The 23,638-nt window shown below is 35.5% G+C and overlaps 1 protein-coding gene across 1 annotated transcript in view; it reads left to right on the plus strand.

Annotated features, from left to right (window-relative positions):
- Positions 1-19,568, plus strand: part of NRK (Nik related kinase) — a gene marked incomplete at its 5' end in the record, with an annotated part of 219,759 nt that extends 200,191 nt beyond the window's left edge. The window contains 5 exons of the mRNA XM_080652342.1: positions 4,226-4,326; positions 6,438-6,587; positions 10,619-10,778; positions 14,934-15,073; positions 16,492-19,568. Of these exons, the coding sequence (XP_080508468.1) occupies positions 4,226-4,326; positions 6,438-6,587; positions 10,619-10,778; positions 14,934-15,073; positions 16,492-16,587 (647 nt within the window). The 3' untranslated portion in view covers positions 16,588-19,568. The remainder of the gene's footprint in view (positions 1-4,225; positions 4,327-6,437; positions 6,588-10,618; positions 10,779-14,933; positions 15,074-16,491) is intronic.
- Positions 19,569-23,638: the final 4,070 nt, after the last annotated feature.

Below are 23,638 nucleotides of genomic sequence, written 5' to 3' on the forward strand. Positions count from 1 at the left end.
CTAGAGGCCCAGTTAAAGAAATTTGTGCATGGGAGAGGGGTGTCCCTCAGCCCGGCCTGCACCCTCTCCAATCTGGGACCCCTAGGGGGGTGTCCAACTTCTGGGATGGGGCCTAAACCAGCAGTCAGACATCCCTCTCACAATCTGGGACCACTGGCTCCTAACCGCTCGCATGCCTGATTGCCCCTAACCGCTTCTGCTTGCCAGTCTGATCGCCCCCTAACTGCTCCCCTGCCGGCCTGATCACCCCCAACTGCCCTCCACTGCTGGCCTGATCATCCACAACTAACCTCCCCTGCCGCCACCCGTCTTCTCCTCCAGGCCCCGCCTCCACTGTGTGCACAGCCATCTTGTGGTGGCCATCTTTTTGGCAGCCCTCTTGTGGCAGCCCTCTTGTGATGGCCATCTTGTGATGACATCACATGCGAGGGCCACCTAGGCTTTTATTAGTATAGATTAGCAAATCCCTTTTAACACTGATGAGGAAAATTTACAATAAGTTAAAAGAAAAAGTCTCCTATGGTCTGCTGGCTCTTGCTCCCACTGTTGAGATTCATGAATATGATTGCTAAATATTTCCTCTCTGATTAGAATGTTTTCATTTCCCTACCTCTTCAAAATCATTCACTGTAAATGGAGTAACAACTCCAGGGTCTCAGAATTCTACTCTCAATCTATCAACAACTGGGAAGTAATGTTATCTCATTTTGTTCTGTTTCTAAAGCAAATTTCCTCCACTCTCAGCCTTAATTTCCTTCTTTCCTCTTCACTAATTCCCCTTTAGGTAGAACTAGTGACATAAATAAGAGAAAGGTGGGATCACCTAGTGTGAGTTGCATCAGAATATTTCTATCCTGTCTAACCATTTCTGCTCCACATATAAAGAGGTTTTCCCAGAATAAATTTACATATGTGTGTACATATGTACACATACATCATTGAAGAGAGAAACGAGTACCTGAATTGGGCATTAAATAAATACATTACTTTCTTCTAGTTTTATCTTTTTTAATTTTTTTTTATTTATTTTTAGAGAGAGAAAGGGAAAGGGAGAGAGGAATAGGAGCATCAAAGATAATAGAGAATCATTGATCAGCTGCCTCCTGCATGCCCCTGACTAAGGATTGAGCCCACAACCCAGGCATGTGCCCTGACCAGAATCAAAGTGTGACCTCCTGGTTTATGGGTCAATGCTCAACCACTGAGCCATACTAATTAGGCTCTTCTAGTTTTATGTATCACTACTTTTCTTCATAGTATATTATGTAAATTTTGTAGCCAGAGGTGAATGACATCCCCCAATATTAACCCAGGAGTTTACATTGAACTGCTTATTACCAACTTGTAAATATTTTAGTTCAATAAGAGAGAGTTTCCCAACTGGCATGGCTCAGTGGTAGAGTGCCAATCTGTGAACCAGAAGGTTGACGTTTGATTCCAGATCAGGGCACATGCCCATGTTGTGGGCTTGATCCCCAGTGTGGGGCATGCAGGAGGCAGCAGATCGATGATTCTCTCTCATCATTGATGTTTTTATCTCTCTCTCCCTCTTTCTTCCTCTCTGAAATCAATAAAAATATATTTTTTTAAAGAGAAAGAGAGAGAGAGAGAGAGAGAGAGAGAGAGAGAGATAACCAACCATCTTGCAAATCTGGGCTCTTGGTAAGCAGAAGGACTAGCTAAGTCTAGTTTTTCTGGCTGATCCCATTCCAACCTATCCCAGTTCTTATAAAAAACAAAAACAATTGCCCTACTGACAGATGGAACAGTAGATTTCTTTTGCTTGTTGGGAGTTATTAATCATACTTCTTTGACCATCTTGGGAACAGTGCAAAAGAAAAAGAATGTGTAAGAGAGAGAGAGAGAGAGAGAGAGAGAGAGAGACCTTATATTATATATTGGTCTCAGATGAATCTGGCTAGAGAGGACAGAAATAATATCACTGCCAAGTAAGAGCACAAAGTATAAATCTAACAGGTAGGACAACATTATCCTACAAGAGCCAAAAGGTCTAGCTGAGAACAAGCATATATTTTTTCTATATTTATTATCTTTAAAAAGCTATTGAAATAATTCAGATACCATAAAGTGTACCTATTTAAAAGTATATGATTTTAGTATACTTATAGAGTTGTGTAATAAACATCACCATAATCTAATTTTCATTGTTCACCCCAAATAAAACCCCATCGCCATTAGCAGCCTCTCCACATTCAATTAGTCTTACATTCACATTATTCTCCTCACAATCCTAGGTAATGTTGCCTGATGGTCCTTGACTCCAGTTAAATGCCAACAGGCATTCCCATTTTGGGATGCAGTGAAAAAGGAAACTTTATTCAGTGCATACAGCCAATTGTGATAAGTTATGGCTAGCACAGCTGTGGAATAGCTCAATTGTATTACAGCTCAATTATGAAGCAGAATGGCTGTGAAATAGCATGGCTGTGAGGAGGCCTTGGGGAGAGGCACTGAGCAATACAGCCCTGGGAGGGACAGCCCTGGGGCTAGTTCCCTCTCATGCTAGACAGATCTACTCTAGTCTGGTCTGCTCCACCTCCTCTTACGTGTTTCAACTCCATAGGGAAATGTGGTCTTTAACCTTCAATGAAAAGTGAAAGTGTGCTATCCAAAGGAAAGGAGGGCTGACTTATATAGACAGAAGTCCCCACACCTGGTCCAAGATTTGTCCATCCACATGCAAATTAGCACTCACAATCCTATCAGTTGGGGCCCAAAGGCAATGTCCTGATTGGTCAATTGGGCCCACTCTGATTGGTTGGTGAAAATGCTAATATGGATATAGCTGTGCAACTCCAATTGGATGGAGAAAACCTCAGTCCTATTGGCTGAAATACAAATTCCATAAATTCCTTTATAAGGGCTGGCTCAGCTGTCAGGAACACACTGCAGTTAGGCAGTTCATTGTAGGCTTCTTCCTGAAGTGCACTTTGTGCAGAATACTCTTATTTAGAAACAACTACTAGACTCTGCTTTTAAATTTGAGCCAAGTTAGCCACTAAGAGCCTTTCTTGGTAGGTATCTTCTTTCTCAGGGTTCATATTAACCACTTATCTACTTTATTTTGCTATAAATTTGTCTATTCTGGACAACTTATTTAAATGCAATCATACATTATGTGTTTTTTTTGTGAGAGACTTCTGTCACTTATATTTTCAAGGTTCATTCATCCCGTTGGTGTTGTGTGTTGTTGTTTTTTTTTGGGGGGGGGGTGTTTTTTGCTGTTTAATCGCTTATTCCACATATTTCAATTCAGAAAAATCTATTTTGTTTTCTGTATTCAAAATTTTAGCATTCCATTTGAGAACATTGCCATTCATTATGATTTATTTTTATTCTTTTTAAAGTCCTTTTCTGTGTTGCTCGCCTTTTAGCATGCATTCTATAGCGAGTGTGAGGAAAAAGTATGTTTACAGTTGTGAGTATACAGAGTTTATTCTTGTATTAGTATTTATTAGTAATTGTATTATTTTCCATATGAACAACTTTAAAGATACTTTAACCCCACCCTTTTGTATGTGGATATTCAATTCTCCCAGTACCATGTATTGAAAAGTCTATTCTTTCCTAATTGAATGGTCTTGACATCATTGACCAATTTGTAGATTCCCAATAATTCTCCATTGATCTATATGCCTATCTTTATGCCAGTACTATGCTCTTTTAATTAGTGTAGCTTGTAGTAAGTTTTGAAATTGGAAAGTATGAGTTCCCAAACTTTTTTTTCTTTATCAAGATTGTTTTGGCTATGTGGGCCTCTTTCAATCCCATGTGAATTTTAGAACCAGCATTAGCATTTCTGCATAAAAAGTCATTAGGATTTCAAGAGAGATTGCATTTAATATGTAGATCACTTTGGGGAGTATTGCCCTCTTAACAATATTAAGTCTACCCATGCAAAAACAAAATAAGTCTTCCCGTTTATTTAGGGCTTCTTTAATTTCTTTGAACACTGTTCTGTAGTTTGCAGTGTACAATTTAGAGTACTTTTGAAGGCTAATGCTTACACTCCATTAAATTACACAATGATTTTGTTGCCTTGGTGGGGGGAGCAACAAATTGTAACCAGATAACTTTTCTAAAAATATATGATCTGTGGTCTTACATTGTGGTTTTAGCATTTTCAATAACAAATATAAATACTTACTTGAGTGTTCTTGTTAACTCTGTGGCATTGTTACTTCTTTGTATTTTATCATTGTAGTCCAACATGAAGAAACAACATATATTGCAATTGCTTTGAAATCATCAATTCACCTTTATGCATGGGCACCGAAGTCCTTTGATGAAAGCACTGCTATTAAAGTGAGTGGTCACCTTTTCCTTTAATAATGTTTTTCTTTTGAAAAATTGTAAATAGAAAAAATATTTTAGAATATAGTAGCAGAAATATATACCATTCTTCTATTTATTTTAATTTGGATATAGCATGTCAATCATCATTTAACCATTTTTAGACAATTCACAGGCACCAAAGCAAAGGAAAGTGGAGGGAAATCCCTGATACCTCCCGTTAGAGGACCTCACCACCATCTTCTCACTCCCAATTTCCTATAGTCACATAAAGACCTTCTCTTCTAGAGCCCCAACACAGGCTTTGTATGCCATCCCAATGACTTGAAATGGAGAAAGTCCCTGTCCAATTTTAGTAGAGGGTGGAGAGCAAATGGAGAAGAAAAGGCTTGGCAATATTAGAGGGTGGAATCCAATAATAGAGGGATGAAGGAAGAGAAAGCCTTTACTTTAATTACCAGGGATACAATAGATAGGGATGGGAAGAGAAAAGTGGGTCTATATGCCTTCCAGGCTGAAACTCCAAATACATTTCTCTCTAGAACTATTGCAATGAATGGTGCTTAGGCTTATATTGATTACCAGTACTATTTCTATCTATTTTTATATGATTTAACTGAACTTCTATTGATCAGCCTCTTTTTTTTCTTTTTTTATTTATTTATTTTTATTGATTAAGGTATTACATATATGCCCTTACCTCCCCATTGCCCCCTAACACCCCACTCATGCCCTCTTAAGGTAACCATTTGGCATCCCAAACAATTAGGTTGCAGATGAGTTTTTAATCTAATCTTATAAACTGGGGACTCCTTTTATCTATATTGTCTTTTTATAATGCTCCAGAATTCTACTTAAATAGGATTATTTTATATTTAGTCCATAATATTGAGGACTGATTAATAAATTAGCAGTATTATATAAAGTCTTAATCTAGGGTGTTATCAGAATCATCTGGCGCATTTGCTAAAAGTTTAGATCTCAGACACAACCCCAGGCCAATTAGTAGGTCTAAAGTGGGGCCTGGAAATCTATATATTTAGCAAATGTTCCAGATATTTTTGAACAAGTTGGTCCACCTACAATTTTTTTACAGAGTGCTCATAAGAACACATCATGATAGACCTCATCCAAGTAATTATGAAATACTTTTGTATATTAGGTCAGGATCTCTTCACATGATATATTTTGTAGGACAAAACTTATCACAAATCACATGTATACAATAAAGATAAGCTAATTTTTATGACTGTCCCTCAAATGTCTATTTGCAAAATAAACATATTCTTTTATAAGTAATATAGAATACTATACAGACAGTCTGGGCCTGCCCTTCCAAAGTCACATCCCTGATCTGATCTCCCTAAATTGGGCTTTGGTTCGGCTGTCAGTATTTGGATGTAGGTTTGTTCTTGGGTGTCGCTGATTGGTCAGAGCTGCCTGGTATGGAGCTAGAAAGCAAAGAAGATAAGTACCAACAGTCTGTCTAGCCTGATACACAGTTCCTAGTTCAAGTCCTCATTCCAATGCTTCAACCCGAATCCTGTGGTGCCCAGTCCTCCACTGTGACCTGAACTTGGTGATGAATCTGGTTTGGCTTTTTATTTCATTGAAATAGCAACCATAGGAGCCTAGAGTACATCCAGTTTATGGTAGGTTAACATGTCTGGCCTTTTTCATTCCCTGCCAAGTATGCATTGATCAATCAGCAGACTCCAAAGGAGACTACATGTCCTATGAAGCCTGTATACGAATTCTGGCAAAAATACAGGCAGCTGATCCAGCGAACCATTTTAAGAGACCAGATGAGCTCCTTCATTTGCTGAAGCTCAAGGCAAGGAATTTAAAGACAGCAAACAGAGTGCAGAGTCATACAAGTCTCTTACCATTATTAAAGACTTGACCTTCAAAGGGAAACTCAATATTTAAGATCTAAATATAATTATGTTCTTATTCTAGTACCATATCTAATAAAAGTTACAATACATAGGTCTCTAAATACATTATGTGATTTTTTTTACAATCACCTGGGTTTTATAAACCTGTTAAGCAAAGGGTAGGGGAATTTTTGCCTTAGAGTGTCATTTTTGGCCTTTTGGCCATATTTGCTTTTGTATCTACAGGTATTTCCAACATTTGGTCATAAGCCAGTTACAGTTGACCTGGCTATTGGTTCTGAAAAAAGACTAAAGATTTTCTTCAGCTCAGCAAATGGATATCACATCATTGATGCAGAATCTGAGGTTTTGTCTGATGTGACCCTGCCAAATAACGTAAGATCCTTGAAAAGTATTGTTTATCACAATTTGAGTTTTTCACAACTGTCAAACTCTTAAAGAAATAAAAATATGATTATCAATATCTATACTGGAATTGAGACCCCAAAGGTAAGTATAGAGTGCCAGGAAGTAGAAATGTATAAACAAAAATCACTGATGGTTTCTTAGTCCACATAACTATATGTGTTCTGTAGACAAATAGTGTTTGTCTAGCACAATGTTTTTTTGTTTGTTTGTTTTTAAATTAATAGAGTTTACACTTAAAAATTTGGACTTCTATTGATAAACCAAAAGATCTGACTCTATTAGACCCACATTACTATCTAATCATTGTCAATTGGAAATTATTTGTGCCTGACTCCTTTTAGATGGAATAAATGCTATACATTCTCTATCCATTTATCTTTATGTATTTATAATAACTGGCACTAACAGACATATGAGTTTGCATTCCTTACTTCAATCTTTCTGCACCCCATAATGCACTAAAAGATTCTCTAAAAAATAGACCACCAGTATTGCAACAGTATTATGTATATCACCCTTCTTTATTCAGATTGTAGTACTTTAACTGTGATATATAAATATTATCATAAAAACTTCTCTTGTAGCATCAATTATAGTTAAAATTTCCGATCAAAGGATTCAGCATTTAAAAAGCTAATTCACCTCAACTCTTAAATAATTGTAAATAATAAAAATATGACACATCAAAGAAATGGGGAGTTGTAAAAACACTACATATATTATTTATATAAAAATCTGGAACATAACATAATACCCCTCCACAAGCATGCCATACAAAATATAATTATGTTGTGTCTCAAATTTGTTGATAGCAATGATATTTGTCCTATTGAAAAAGGAAGGGCTGAACCAACAAATCTGCTTCACCCTTTCTTAATTGCCCAGTTTGTCAACAAGTAAAATTTTAGCAATTTAACATTATACAAAAGTCCAAGAGAATACTTTCTGTACTTTTAAATCACTGTAGTAATCTGATATTTTGCATAACATTCAGGATTATTTCATACATCTCTAACAAATTACATAGATCATTAGTAAAGACATTTTTAAAAGTTTGGTCATATGAAAAATATAATTAACTGATCACTCAGTAGTGATCTATGATTATATAGAAATCATCCTGTTTATACTATGGAAAATACTGAACCAAGCCATGCTAAAGCCACTTAAATATCAGTGCAAGTGCAAGTTCATTTTTATTTAAATACTAGAGGCCTGGTGCACGAAATTCGTGCACAGGGGGTGTCCCTCAGCCCAGCCTGCACCCTCTCCAATCTGGGACACCTTGAGGGATGTCCGACTGCCAGTTTAGGCCAGATCCTTAGGATCTGGCCTAAACTGGCAGTCGGACATCCCTCTCACAATCCAGGACTGCTGGCTCCCAATTGCTCACCTGCCTGCCTTCCTAATTGTCCCTAACCGCTTCTGCCTGCCAGCCTGATCACCCCCAAATCACTCCCCTGCCAACCTGATTGATGACTAACGGCTCCCCTGCCAGCCTGTTTGCCCCCAACTGCCCTCCCCTGCAGGCCTGGGTCCCCCCAACTGCCTTCCCTGCTGGCCCGGTCGCCCCCAACTTCCCTCTGCCGACCTGGTCCCCCCTAACTGCCCTCCCCTGCAGGCTTGATCGCCCCAACTGCCCTCCCTTGCAGATCTGGTCTCTCCCAACGGCCCTCCCCTGCTGGCCATCTTGTGGTGGCCATCTTGTGTCCACATGGGGGCAGCCATCATTGACCACATGGGGGCAGCCATCTTGTGTGTTGGAGTGACAGTCAATTTGCATATTACTCTTTTATTAGATAGGATAGAGGCCTGGTGCATGGGTGGGGGTGGGGGCCAGCTGGTTTTCCCTGAAGGGTGTCCCGGATCAGGGTGGGGGTTCTCTTGAAGCGTGGGGCGGCCTGGGTGAGGGGCCTGTGGTGGTTTGCAGGCCGGCCACACCCCCCGGTGACCCAAGCAGAAGCCCTGGGATCTGGGATTTATTTATCTTCTAGAATTGAAACTTTGTAGCCTTGAGCAGAGCCAAGCCTCCTGCTTGCTCTGTGGCTACAGCCATTTTTGTTGGGATTTATTTATCTTCTATAATTGTAAATTTATAGCAGAGGCCAAGGCAGGCCAGGGCTGTGGAAGCTTGGCTTCCTTCATCACCAGGGGCAACCCAAGCCTCCTGCTCTCTCCAGCTCCATGTCTGCCCCCATTTTTGTTGGAATTTATTTATCTTCTATAATTGAAACTTTGTAGCCTTGAGTGGAGGCCTGGGCCGGCCAGGGTGTGTGGAAAGCTTGGCTTCCTCCATTGCTGGGGAAACCCAAGCCTCTCTGTGGCCGCAGCCATCTTGGTTGGGTTAATTTGCATACTCCCTCCTGATTGGCTGGTGGGCGTGGCTTGTGGGTGTAGCAGGGTTCTGGTTAATTTGCATATTGCTCTTTTATTAGATAGGATTATAGTACTCTTCAGTTGGGGTATCTCCCATAGCTTCCTGCATCTTATTTTTAAATGTCATGTCAGATAGTGTTATTTTGAAGCTAGTACAGTATTGAACATTGCAGCACTTGTCCAAGTTTACACTTTCAGTATTTCAAAGAGTTCAAGGAGATTAAACCCAAGTTCCACTTGACTGTTAAGCAAGGAGAATTATTTGCTTTTGAAAGCAATCAGGTAATTATTGTAGAAGCAAGGAGAGAAGATGAGTTAAAAAAAAAAAAAAAACAACACTCTTCTGACCTAATTAGGATATCTCAAGTATATTCAAAAATAGTATTTTTAGCTAAGCACCCTAGTGTCTTGGCCCACTAAATGAGAAAGGTCTCTAATATAAGGTTGGGGATAGTGTTTTCTGAAACAGCATGTACTAAAAATATTTTTTCAAGAGTGCTAGATTACAAATGCTATAATGCTACCAGGAAGCCATGTGTACTAAAGAATATGTGGTTGCTTTAGGAACTATCTGAGAAGCAAGAGAACTACCTCTCAGGCTGCCTGGATTTACAGCAGTCCACCTTTATTCTAAACAAATTTTCTTGAGGCAAACTTCTTTCTTGCAATTTCTTTTTCTCTCTTCCTTCATCTATTTTCTGATTCAGTTGCTCATGCTAGTGCCCAGGGAACGCATAAAAATTGCTTTTCGACTCTGGGTCCCCATTTTGGTTTTAAGGATTGTTGTTGCTGAGACATGGCCTCAAGCACTTGGCCTGAGTACACTGGGTTTGGCAAGTATAATTTCTGAGCTTTCTTTCTTTAATTTTACTAATATGGAGAAATGATAGAGGAATTTAATTGTTCATTTCTCAGGAAAATACTATCAACATGACAATGTCTGTAGTTTAAGTAAATTTTGTCACGTTTTATGCATCATGAAATTTAGAAAATCTTAGATATTTCTGATCATTTGATATTGTCACCTAATACATCTCTGAATTTGTGTATTGAAGGTATTTTAATATTTTGTTAATTGGAAAATAAATCCTACATTTTTGTGAAGGGAGGATGACATATTTCAAGCAGTGAAGAATATTATAAAACTGCCCCTTATAAACATTTTAAGTTCAAGCTATTTTTAAGTTATTTGTTTTCTGATTTGAATGAGTTGGTGTATAACCAGTTGTTGTGTATTTTACTTGATTCATGCATTAATTACTAAAGTATTCATTAATGTCCTGAAATCCAACTCCATAAAAAGTAATAATGATTCTATCATTATTCGTAATACTTTGTGAAATTTCAATGAATTTCTGTGTGTTGGAAATAAATCTCTGCTTTTTTCAAATAAAGATTTCTCTTAAATATAAAGAAGAATATTAAATAGAGATGACTTTATGACATAAGGAAGGTTCTTTTTAAGTGTTGGATAACATGCTGTTTAATATTGAGATAAAAATTTGTCTTCCTTCCTGCACTTTGAGCCCCCTTTTAATCTTTATTGCTCAACCAATCTGTATCAATTAAAGTAGTAGTGATCAAATTTTGGACATATAAATCCTTATGAAACATAATTCCAGCCCCTGGAAATCATTATACCACAGAATATCATCATTTTACCTGATTCCTTGGGAATTGGCATGATGCTCACCTTCAATGCTGAAGCCTTTTCTATGGAAGCAAATGAACAACTCTTCAAGAAGATCCTTGACGTGTGGAAAGATATACCATCTTCAGTAGGTAGGTATAAAATTTTTCCTCTTTCACATGATGCCATAGAAGCTTCCATTTTCTGATATGTCACATTTTTTTTCAAAGCATATAGAGTTAATTTGTGATACTGCATAGTTGTTCCCTTAGTGAGGTCATGTGTGTTTGTTATATGCTTCATAAATCCACAACCTATCACAAAGAGACTGATTTTGGCCTAATTGTTCATTTGCAATAATAAGTAAAATAAGAAAGGAATTTCTTTCCTCAATTATGTATAATTGTATTTTAACTCCCTTTGCTTGCAGATTTTACACAGATGTTGAAAATGTTTCATTCTATCATATTTACTTTAGGGTTTACCTTTTTCTGAGAATACTGACAAATAGTCATAAAAGAAGAGCAAAATGTTTCTATTTCATATCGTCAATAGTGTTCTGTTTATTGAGTAATAGTCTCATGAAGAATTAAATACAAACTGAATGTGTGACATATTGGTTGTCACTAAGATTTGATCATCCTTCATTTACAAAGAGATAAATATGACTTACTGGAATGCCTATTAGATACCACCCAGATGGCAAAGTAAAGAAAACTGCCTTTTAATCTTCATCAGGTCAGGATATTTTTTTTTTCTGACCAATACAGGACTGCAGATCTGAGTAATCTGAATAATTTGAGATTTGTGTATATGTCTCTGAGACTACAGAGGTGATTCTAGATAGGAAACAGAATGTATATGGACAGTGAAAATATTAGAGAGAATAGAATGGTCTGATGGAGGATAAATGTTCCTGGAAGGGGAAGGAGTTTAAAGAAGCAAATGAAGAAGGGGAGAGAGGGAGAGAGAAAAAAAGAGAAAGGTAGTTTGTCAATAGAGAAGCCAGAAGCTTCTGAAATCTCTATTAAAGGGCTAAATGCGATCCTCATGTGGCTATAAAGACCAGTTTAAAAGAACTGCTTTTTAATTGACATTTTTTTCATTATGGGATGATAGCACTTTGCATGGTGTCTGCAGAATCCTTTATTTTTCATACATATTGTTAATGATTGTCCTGAAAATCTCCTCCAATTGCTTCAAACAGGTAAGAACTCACAGAGGTTTTAAAGCCATTTTAAGTGATGAAAGGTAAATGCTTACAATATAATTAGTAGACCCAGGGCAAAGGAAACTGAAAATAATGAATCTTTATCTAACCATTACACTGGTACTTTTTAATCAATTTGATAATCAGAAACTGAAATAAGAAAATTCCACTCAAATGGGGAACAGAACAAACCTCTAGTATATATGCCATTAGGCAATCATAAGAATCAAAGGGTTCTTAAAAAGTCATCTGGTACAGCTCTTGTCCTTAAGACAACTTCTGACCTAAAACAAAACAAAAAATACTTTAGTTGTTAGAATTTGAAAATCATCTCTTTATATGTAAAATAAATTATAGCACTATAAGAACATGATATTTTGGTTTGTGCATTAAGGGCATTATGAGGGTATAGTGAAGACTACAGTATAATACTGATATTAAAGAAATAAATTATTTCTTTTTCTATCTAAAAACAACTACCTTAATAAAAAAAATTAAAAAAAGAAAATTAACAAAAAAATAAAAAAAATAACTTGATCCTTCATCATACCCACATACCACAAGAAACAACACTCATTTTGAGGAAGATCATAAGCAGGAGGCAAATTTAATTTTAAGAGCCAGAGTGGATATGCAATTATAACAGTAAAACTTTAAGTCTCATAGGACAATGGGGAAGGAAGATTTTAAATGTCATGTAATTTAATTCGCAAATCCTCAGGCAGTGAAGACAGTGAGAGATTTTACAATGGCATGTCATCTAGTTTATAGTGACTTGTTCTCTATTTGTAAATCTTCCTGTGAAAGCTACTGCAAGATTCTAAGTGACAAAAGAAAGAAGAACTAAAATAATAAATTGCCACTGAGGAAAAAAAAATAAAAAATAAAAACAACTACTTTGTTATTTAAAGCTAGCCTAGATCCAGATTTCCCCAGTCTGAATTTTACATTTTCTTGAGATATACTAAATGTGTTAAATAATAAGATAATTTCTCTCGATATTCAAATACATATAAAAGCTTAACAAGCACAGCAGATATCACTAACCATTCCAACCCAAATCATTAGATTCCACCTCATAAGCAGGCTAGCTCAGTAGCTAGGTTAAGTGGCAGATTAGTGTTTAAAAATTAAGTCAGAAATCATGTAATGCCATATGAACTGTGTACTTGACTGAGCAAGTAAGCTGTGCATTAAGTTTAGAAATTTTTGCTCTCTGTGGTTGTTGGCAAAAATTCAATTTTAATGACGTATTCACATACGTGAAAAAATTCAAATCTGAATATACAAAAAACTAATACCTGTTCCCATCACTCAAGCTATGTATTCCCATAACTTTCCTTATATCTGGAGTGATTTTAATTCTAGTCTGTTTAATTGGGCTTGTGAAATTTCCTTTCAGGAGACCATTGTCTCAATAAAATATGGTTGCAATTTAATTACAAGCTTATGTCAATTTCATGTGCATAAATATTTGGAAATGTAATGTACAAGGAAGCAAGAAATAAGTCCTTGCTAAGTTTCAGTTGAGAGATTCAAAATGGCTCACACTGCCTATGAGAAGTCAGTTTTGTAAAAGTTTAATAATTTTTCATGAATCTTTTTATGCATTTTTACATACTTATGTATAGGCCAGTAAAATTTTGGTTTATTTATTTATTCATTTATTTATTTAATGTTTATTCTTTTATTGAATCTATTGGAGTTTCATTGGTTAATAAAATTATATAGTTTTAAGGTGTACAATTCTATAATACATTATCTGTATATTCTTTGTTCACCTCCCATGTCATGTTTCTTTCCATTACCATTTCTCCCCCCATTTTCCCTCTCTTACTTCCCCAACCCCATTTCTCTCCGGTAATGACCATACTGTTGTCTCTCAATGAGGTTTGGGGTAGTTTGTTTAATCCTTTCACCATTTTTTACTCAGTCCCCCCACCCAACACCCTCCCTTCTGAAAACCATGATTCTGTTTCTATTTTGTTCACAAGTTTATTTTGTTCATTAGAATCCACATATAAGTGAAATCATATGGTATTTGTCTTTCTCTGACTGGCTCACTTCACTTTGCATAATACTCTCCAGGTCCATTCTTATCCTAGAACTTTTGTGGCCAGATAAAGGAAAAATTTAATTATGTTATCATTATATCAACTCAGATTTTATTGACTTTATAATAGAAGAAAATGAAAAATCTAATGAATTGAATTCTAATTTTAGTCATGTTAATATGAGAATGAAGGAATCTTTTTTTAGTGTTTTCTAGACTATTTTACCTTGACTTAAAATTTTGATATTTTAAGTTCAGGATTATATTTATTTATGGAAATTTGCTTCCCCATAAAGTACATAAAGAATATCAACTTTGAAAGTTAAACATTTGACAATAATACTGCCCCCCCCCCCGTGTCAAAAATACCTTACAGCACCAGCTGACTGTATGGCTATTACATAATTAGGTTTTCTGCTTTAAAGCAATTGTCATAACCTTTATTATCACCAATTAAAATAAAACAAGTTATAAAAATTGAAATCTTATAAAAATTTCCTGAGAAAGAAAAAGAATTAACAGTATCAAATTAGCTTTAGTTCTCTTTATAACATAGTCATTCATTGAACTAAATTAGAGTTGCTAAAGTCATTATTTGAGCAGGTCATTTTTAACAGTTTTAATTTTGAAAAGTTCATCAGTTTTCCATATATGTTACTTGAACACAATTACAAATCCTTATGGAATGTTGTACCTCAACTAGATTGTAAAAGGAAGAATGGTTGTGGGTAGATTTGACTTTCTATCAACAGGGTAGAATTAATCCTTAGCTTTTTTCTGTAATATTAGAGAATATGAGTAGCAAAATTAATTGAGATCTAGTTATTTAGCATTGATCACAATGCTAACAATAAATAGCTAGTTTAAACACCACTGCTAAGAAGCATAATGGCCAAATGACTGACTATAGAAAGAGGAAATAAAGTGTTTACCTGAACTGTAATAATCAGCTCCTTAATAATCAAATAGTGGCTGTGGTTATAATTTTCTATCTCTGTTAGAAGTATTTTGTGTTTTTATATATTTTTTTATTTTTTATTGTAGCTTATGAATGTACACAGCGAACCACAGGGTGGGGCCAAAAGGCCATTGAAGTTCGCTCTTTGCAATCAAGGCTTCTAGAAAGTGAACTGAAGCACAGGTCAATTAAGAAGCTGAGATTTCTGTGTACCCAAGGTGACAAGGTAATATATCCTCCAGTTAAAGAAAAAATGAAGAAAGCAATGAAAAGTAACTAAAGAAATTACTACTTTTAAAGCTACAATTAATCTTCAAGACTGGCTATTATTTTGTCCATTTTACCAGAAAGAAAAATAAAATTGAAATTTGGCTATTAGTGTAATGTAATCAATTTTATCAACCCAATCAGACAGTTTAGGTGGAAAATGCATTGAGTAAAATCATTACAGTCCTTATATTATGAGAAATAATAATGAGAAGAAATAATCCTAATAGGACTAGGAAACAATCACATTTAGAAGAGATTACAGAAGATTCCACTTAATATCAGAGCAGCCTGGGTAAAGCAATATGCTTCGAGGAAAGGTACTAGTTTTCAATATATAGTAATATAATGGCAAGAACTGGTGTTTGAAGTCAGATACACTTAAGATGCAGTACTGACTTTGCCGCCTAACTAGGTGTAAGAACCTTGAAGTTTGAGTAATCTTTCTGGGCCTTAGTTTCTTCATCTCCTTTCTAATTATGTTTATTTATGGTATATACCATATTTACCTGGCATGTTTCTAAGCCAATCAGTTTAGCTCATAATATCAATCTATTGATGTCAGTGCATTCCACTGACAGAGAAAATTAAAATTGCACCAAGTAGAAAATTTCATAAAAACCAGCAACAATGGTGAACAACATCAAAATAGTTTAATCATTTCCTTATATTTAAAAAAGGAAAGTCAACAATAAAAGTTGATTTTTTAAGCAAAGAATTGTTAACCAAAATTAATCAAAAACTTTACCAGATAATTGTCACCTACACAAAAACTAATTGTGTTTAAATATAGTGCCATTTTGTAGAATACTGGAGGCCTGGTGCAAAAAATTCACCACTCAGTGGGGCGGGTCCCTCAGCAAGAGGGTACAGGCCAAGCCGAGAAACTCAACCTGTGCATGATGGGGCCAGTGAGGGATGCAGGAGGTTGGCCAGCCAGGGAGGGACCACGGGAGGGCTCCAGGGCTTGTCTGGCCTGTCTCGCTCAGTCTCGATCTGCTGGACCCCAGCAGCAAGCTAACCTATTGGTCAGAGTGTCTGCCCCCTGGTGGTCAGTGCATGTCATAGCAAGCGGTTAAGCAGCCTTAGCATATCATTAGCATATTACACTTTGATTGGTTGAATGAACGACTGGACACTTAGCATATTAGGCTTTTATTATATAGGATAGTAAAAGGTTGTTTTTTTAAATATATTTAGACTACATTCTATTTTAAAATTCTTAGTCTTTAATTTGAGGAAACTATTCTGAAAAGCAGTATAGCTTAATATTTTAAGTGATTGATGCAGATAAATTGAAATTATAGTTGTGTCTAATAAATATCAGGTTACAATGTACTAAACAATTACTGATGGTGTTTTTCTTTCTTTTTAAAGCTATTCTTTACCTCTACTTTGCGCAATCGCCACAGCCGGGTTTACTTTATGACCCTTGGAAAACTTGAAGAGCTCCAAAGCAATTATGGTGTTTAAAAGATTACAATGATTGATTACAACATTTACAAACATCATAAATATGCAATTGCATCTTAAAATTTCTGAGATTAAATTAGCAGTCAGTTTTATTATTAGTAAAATGTTAAATCACAAACTTTACTTTTAATGTAGCACATAATAGTTCTAATGAGAAATGCAGCTTTATATATAAAATTAACTATAGCAAGCTCTATGTACTCCAGTGGTGTACAATATCTTTTGCACAAACTTTGTAACTTTTGTTACTGTGAATTCAAGCATTATTCTTTGGACAGTTTGGACAGTATCTATATTCAGATTTTATAACATGGAGTAAAGAAACCTGTAATGAGTTAGATTTCACGTAGTTTTCAAAAGAATTGGCACTGAATGAGCTTTTTCAGAAAAAGTAAGAGTAGAAATGAACCTTATAGGAATTTGCAGAGTCATATAAAGAACTAAAGGTTAGATTATGAAATGAAAATAACAAGGACTATGCTATAAACCAGACTAAGGTTGAACAACCTATATGCCTGGAGAAAACTACAGTGATAAAGGGGGGAAAGACCACCCATTTTCTCATTACTCCATGGCAGTTAAACTCACAGTAAGAGAGCAGTTGTGTTTTTTTCACTGCATGTTCAGCTGTTTTTCTCCTGATAAGAAGAAAGGATGAAAACCTCAGATGCTTTATTTTCCTCAGAACCCCCAACGATGTGCAATAGCTTTTAAAAACCACCAAATAATACACCTGCATGCCTGAATACAGGACTGAGCTCCTATACACATGTACTGTAGAATTAGTTTATTTTTTAATGCTTTAATGTAGGCGTCAAATTCTAACCCCAAGATCAATTGGTTGATTTATCAAAATTCTTATCTGGCCAACAGACATTAAATATTTTCCCAACCCCAAATTAAACTATATAAAAATTTCCCTTCAGTTATTAAAAAATATAACAAAAATTTTTAGCTGCTAAAATTTGTCTTTTATATTTATATTTCTGTAAAATTGGAAATTTATCTAAAGTGATGAATCCACATGTAGGGACTTAATGTTTTAGGTAAAAAAATGAAAATATTTTGAAAAAATAAAACTTTGATCAGATACCCAAACCCACAAATTTAGAGTGCTGAAAATCATGCTAGTTTATCATCCATATATGTTATAGATGCCATAAATAGGTGATTTTTGGTCACCTATGGGTAACTGCTACCTGGTGAAAAGCAAAATTTCTGCATATCCATCCTCAATATCATGGTTAGTTCTGGGGCAATAGAGAGGCAACTGAACTACCACAAAGTTTACCTCAGTATAATTCCTCTAGCCTGCTTCTAAAATCTGAAGACAGTGTTAGTGGGATTATAATTTTCAAACTACCTTGTTAACCAAAATACAAAAGCAGCTGACTACATGTGATTTCATGATAGCATGTTATTTCCTTAGGACCGTAGTACCAGGAATGATGATTTGTATTTTCCTAACAACTTATATCAAGAGTTTAGTAGCTCAATAGTGAGAATTTTGGAGAACCTGAATGCATGAATTAAAAAAATAAATGTGATTCACATTTCTGTTACTGTGATACAATAATGTGATCCTAAAACTGGTTTATTCTTGAGTGTTTACAATTAAAATAACTTTTTAAATGCAGTAGTTTAAAAAGAAAAAAAAAACTCTCATGTCAAATTATTTCCTTAGAAGTAGTCTTCATTATCATAAATTTGTACACCTAAAAGGCCATGGGGAACTTTGTGTAAGTACCTCATCACTGAGCAAATGGAGCTTGCTATGTTTGAATTTCAGAAAATGTTCTCATTTAAGTAGTATGTAGAATCAAGTCTTTTAGAAATTAATTTTTCTTCAAAATATTTACTCAAAGTTAAGTTTCAAAAATAAGTTTTATGTTAAAATCATATTTTAAGGAAGTAAGAGGGTAAACTATTTTAGGATGTCAACTCCCATGTACTCTGTGGTTGTTATTCTAATACACATAGAGAATAGTGAGCTACATATACAGAAATGTCCCAAAGTAAACAAGCCGGAGCGATTGCAAAATGGGATGGGTAACTGAGCTTTAAAGGATAAGGTGTTAGTGAAGAAAGCAAGGTGATCATATATTAAGAAGAAACATTGAAACGTTGGATAGCCAAATAAGACTGAACTTATTTAAAGTGGTTCAGAGGTAATGAATATTTTTGATTTATATGTTAATTCATCTGGAATTTTTATATCGTATGCCAGCTAAAACAAGTAAGTGAAGGGACAATGAAATGTCATAGTCAGTGCACTGTAATAGAAGAAATTATATCAATACCCTACCTTCTAGCAGCAGCACCTGGAAGTCCTGGCCTATCACAGAAATATGGTGGGGGATACCTGACAAGCCAATTCCCTACCCTGTGTTTTGAAGCATGAATGTTGTGGTAGGTTGTGAGTAGTATTGGGACAGAAAAAGTTTTATTTCAGTGTACTTTAATTTTTTCATCAAAACCCTTTTATTAAAATAAAAGGCATCATGGGAAATATTTGAAAACTAGAAATGATGTGTGAAAAGGATTGTCAAGAAAAGCTCTGATTAAGTATGTTGAAGAAAGGCAAGATCCTCAGAGGAAACAGTAAGAAAGGATAATGATTAAGATAGTAAAATAGGCAAAGCAGAAATTACATATGTATGTACACACAAAAACCATTAGAATGCATAAATTTTAACATTTTTAGTGCTACTAGTTTCTATGTCAATTAATCACTAATGTTTTCTGCCAGGTCTTATTTAATTAAGATAGTACCCATAAAACCAGGAATAATACCACATGAATTCAATGGGAACTTTTAGGTATTCTGTTCTTTTTCAAAAATGTGCTTATTTAAATTGATTTGTATTCAGTCTGTACTCTAACTTTAAAAATTATTGAAATAATATTTGAGACTGCTAATTGTTTCATCAGAAAGTCTTCAATGAACCATTGTTCAATGTCTAAAAATAAAAAGATTTGAATTATTGATTGATGTCATTATTTGAAATATACTTATCTCAATGCCTCTGAATTAGGACTCATTTAAGGAATATTAATTTATTTAAAATGTATAATAACACACTGATTAAAAGGTGTTAGGGGTGCTGCCTATTGTTCCATTAATAATTTTGGCCAACTGGTGGTATATTATTAATCTGGCTAAAATCTTCCTGGATATAGTGGTAGAATTAGAAACTCATCAATTTTTTTCTAAATGTGTTGAACTTTACATAGACACACAGACTCACAGGATGTGGGTTAAACCCAAGCATGTTTTAATGCTGACTTCCTTCCCATCCCACCCCAGTGTCCTGAATTCCTGTGGAGAAGAGGAGGAACCTTATTGAAAGGGTAACCTTATCCAAAGAGAGGAGTAAAGATTTATAGTTTCTTAGCATTTAAGAAAGAGTTTAATGTAGGCTGATGATGGAAAATAGGAGGTGGAGTAATCCTGGCAGGTTGTCAAGGAAGCTGAACCCTTTAATTAGGGCCAGAAAAGAATAGTTCTTCTCTCAGCAGGTCGCAGAAGCATTTACTAGTAAGACATGGTGCCATGAATATTTATTGTCTTGGAACATTCTGGAGAGATGCTCATCAAGTTTTCCCAGTAGGGCTAGCTGGGTGTGGTCCCAATTTGTTAAGTGTGGCCAGGCATTCAAAAGTTGGTTTATTCAGATATGACAAGCTTCTCTGGACTTTTAGAGACTAAATTCAAAGTGCCCCATTACAATCAACTGGATATATAAGTCTCAGAGACTTTAGCTATTTTAAGAGACAATGTTATGAGCCAAGGAACAAAAATATCATCACAGATTGATATTAGAATGGGCAGGGTGATGCTCCAAGGTCGATAAAGGACATTGTCCTAGGGATTCTTTACCAAAACATGGGGATGGGGTAGATCATGAGTAGAAGTCACTATTAGTAACTTTATCACTCTTAAAGGGAATAGTGCATTTGAAGACTCCAGTAATGCAAGTATATTAACTAAGTCTTATCCCAACACTGTGATTTCCAACATAATAGCACTTTTTTTTATTTGTAGGGACTTTAACCCTTAAGGATTCTCAGTTCTTGGAGGTAATAAAGCCACTGAATATGGCTGCTCTTTAATTTAAAAAAATGAATGGAGGCAGCTAATGAATTAAAGGCCAGAGATGTTTCAGAAAACAGTACTACATGTCATGTCTTGTGTTGATCACAACTATGTCAATTAATTAAAAAAGAATAGTTTCTAATGGAGTAAAATTAATTCTATATGGATGAGTAAAAAATCAGATTCGAGATTCACGTTTTTGATAGCTTTGCTACCCCATATGTCAAAGTGCTTCATTTAGTGCTTAACATACAGCAAAGGTTCAAGAAAAACATGAGTTGAAAGGGAGAATTGGGCCTTTTTTTTACTTTAATTGTATTTATTGCTATTTTATTAAAAGAGCTTAAAATTAAAATTTATAAATCCATTAAATTCATCAAAGTACCATCTGTGTTCTGGTAACTAAAAGGTGACCTATTTGGGGTAGTTTGAAATGATCTTACCCTACACAAGTGAAATTAAACAAAGGATATGTCAAAATAAAATTAAAATAGTATATTTTTACACTTTGTTTACCTTTAAAAGCAACACATAAGGGACCACTATGACCCTTTAGTAATTACTCAAGGATCATGAGTAATGACAAAGATTGTTTAATAACATAAAAACAGGATAAAACAAGCCATTCAACTGGCTGTTTTGTACAAACATTTGGTTTAAATGTGATTTTTTTTTCCACAAGATTAACTGTGTTATAGCACCCTGAGCCATATGTAGTGGTCATCAAAGCTTTCAACATGTACTTTTTGGTTCAAAATTTTAAATTATGTTCCCATAAACAGATATATCTAATTCCAGGCATTCCCTAAAGGTACTTTTTAGAAGATGAGTGTGTATAACTTGCGGGTGAACAGGTAGCTATTAAAATGCATGCCAATTGGGAACATCTTTCCAAAATTCTAAAAGCATGCATACAACACCATGAAGTTGAGTCTCAAGTTGAGATAGTCAGAAATGAATATAATAAAGTTCAAAGATAAATGGACTACAAAAAAAAGAAAATCTCCCTACAAATAAAATTAATATTATATGTCAGGCTGGAAAAATAGATTCTTTATTTGATAGTCCCAAAAGCATTAATGAATTGTACTTCACAAACCTGAATGTGCAAAAACCAAACCAATACCAAAAATAATTATTTGGACTGCCTTTCTTATCCCACCAATCTGGGAGGAAATTTAATCGTAATCACTATCTGGACTTTCCTCATTCATCCATTAGGATTATACGAAGGTCTGGGGGCATCAAAAAATCCAGGGCTACTCAAATGATCAACACTAGTCAACACTGATACACTTATTGCTCACTTAGTTTCTTGCAGTGACTAAGACTTCTGTGTCATGTGTGGCCATGGAAATTTCTGTCAAAGCAAGGAGACTAGATACCTAGGCTCATATCCACTGTGATCACACTGCCTCCCTAGGTGCTGGGTGGGCATGGGTCCCTGTTGCTTTAGAAACCACAGTTCCTCATATCCTTTCTTATCCCTGGTTAATCTTTCCCTTTTCCACTAAGTTCTTGTACTTCTGTCCCCACCTCATTCCATGTAAAATGTAATTACATCTTTCCCTTCCCTTTATGAGAATGACCTAACATAATTTTGTAAAAGAGCTTGGACTTAAAAAATCCAGCAAGAGATTTTGAGACAGTTTTTGCTTTAAGTTTCAGTATATGTATAACCTCTTTATCTGCCCAAGAAAAATGAACCCTCTATAAATGTGGGGAGAGGAAATTCAGTGAGAACAAATTAAAACCACAATTAGTAATCGTGTCACCTACATATAAAACAATTCAACTTAATGTAGTCAAGCAAATGAAAATTTGGAAACAAGACACTATTATTGCTATGAAGTAGAAGTCCAGACATTCCTAATCATCTCTCATTACCCTCTTTACATCCCCTTCCCCAGTACCCTCATCTTTTCCTTTATGCTGTGTTGTAGCTTCCAAACAACTGTCTCTTTTAGATGGTTGTCCCTCAATTCCCCTCAATAGCCCCCACCTTTGAATTCCTTGCAATCAAATTGTACTACCCATTTCCCATCTTGATTGCAGTCATGTATAGACCCACCATATCATTCCTGATTATTACTTAAACATTTTAGCACTGGTTGGCTGTCATTTCCTCCAATACTATTTCTGATTATTGGTAAAGTTCATAACTACTTACACGATTCTGTCAATATTCTTCCTACTTCAATCCACGAATTCCTTGACCACATTATCTCAACCACCCCTTGACCATATCATTATCAGTAACTATACTTCTTTTCTGTTGAGAGAGAGAGAGAGAGAGAGAGAGAGAGAGAGAGAGAGAGAGAGAGAGAAGAGGGAGAGCGAGAGAGAGAGAGAGAGAGAGAGAGATCAATATTTTGTTCCACTTATTTATGCATTCATTGGTTGATTCCTGTATGTGCCCTGACCAGAGATTGAACCTACAACCTTGGCGCATCAGGACGACGTTCTAGACAACTAAGCTATCCAGACATGGTGATAAATATACTTCTTTCATAAACTCGGTTTCAATTGTCCCACTCTCAGACCACTTCATTTTCAAGTGACTTGCTCTCTCACTGGACTACAAAAATTAGTTTACCTCATATGGAGCCACAATCCATTCAACTTAACACCTCTTTACTGCCCTCACCCAAAGAAGTTCTCCAAAGAAGTTCTCAATCACTTACTCAGCTAAGATTCCCTATTGTATTAACATAATCAATCCTTTGCATGAACCCTTAACTCCATTGTCTTTCCTTAGGTTTGCAGAATCACAAATTTCCTTGAATTCAACTATTTGTCTCCTCCGCACCACAGCAGAGGTGGCTATAGGAAATACACAACTATACAAACTGGCCACATTTTTTAATTCATGACTGAAAGCCACCCAGTAACTAATACTACATTTCCCTAGCCCACTCACTCTTCCCATTCACATTTAGAAATGATACATTCATA

This window comes from Plecotus auritus (genome assembly GCF_963455305.1).
Source record: "Plecotus auritus genome assembly, chromosome: X".
Classification (NCBI taxonomy): Eukaryota; Metazoa; Chordata; class Mammalia; order Chiroptera; family Vespertilionidae; genus Plecotus; species Plecotus auritus.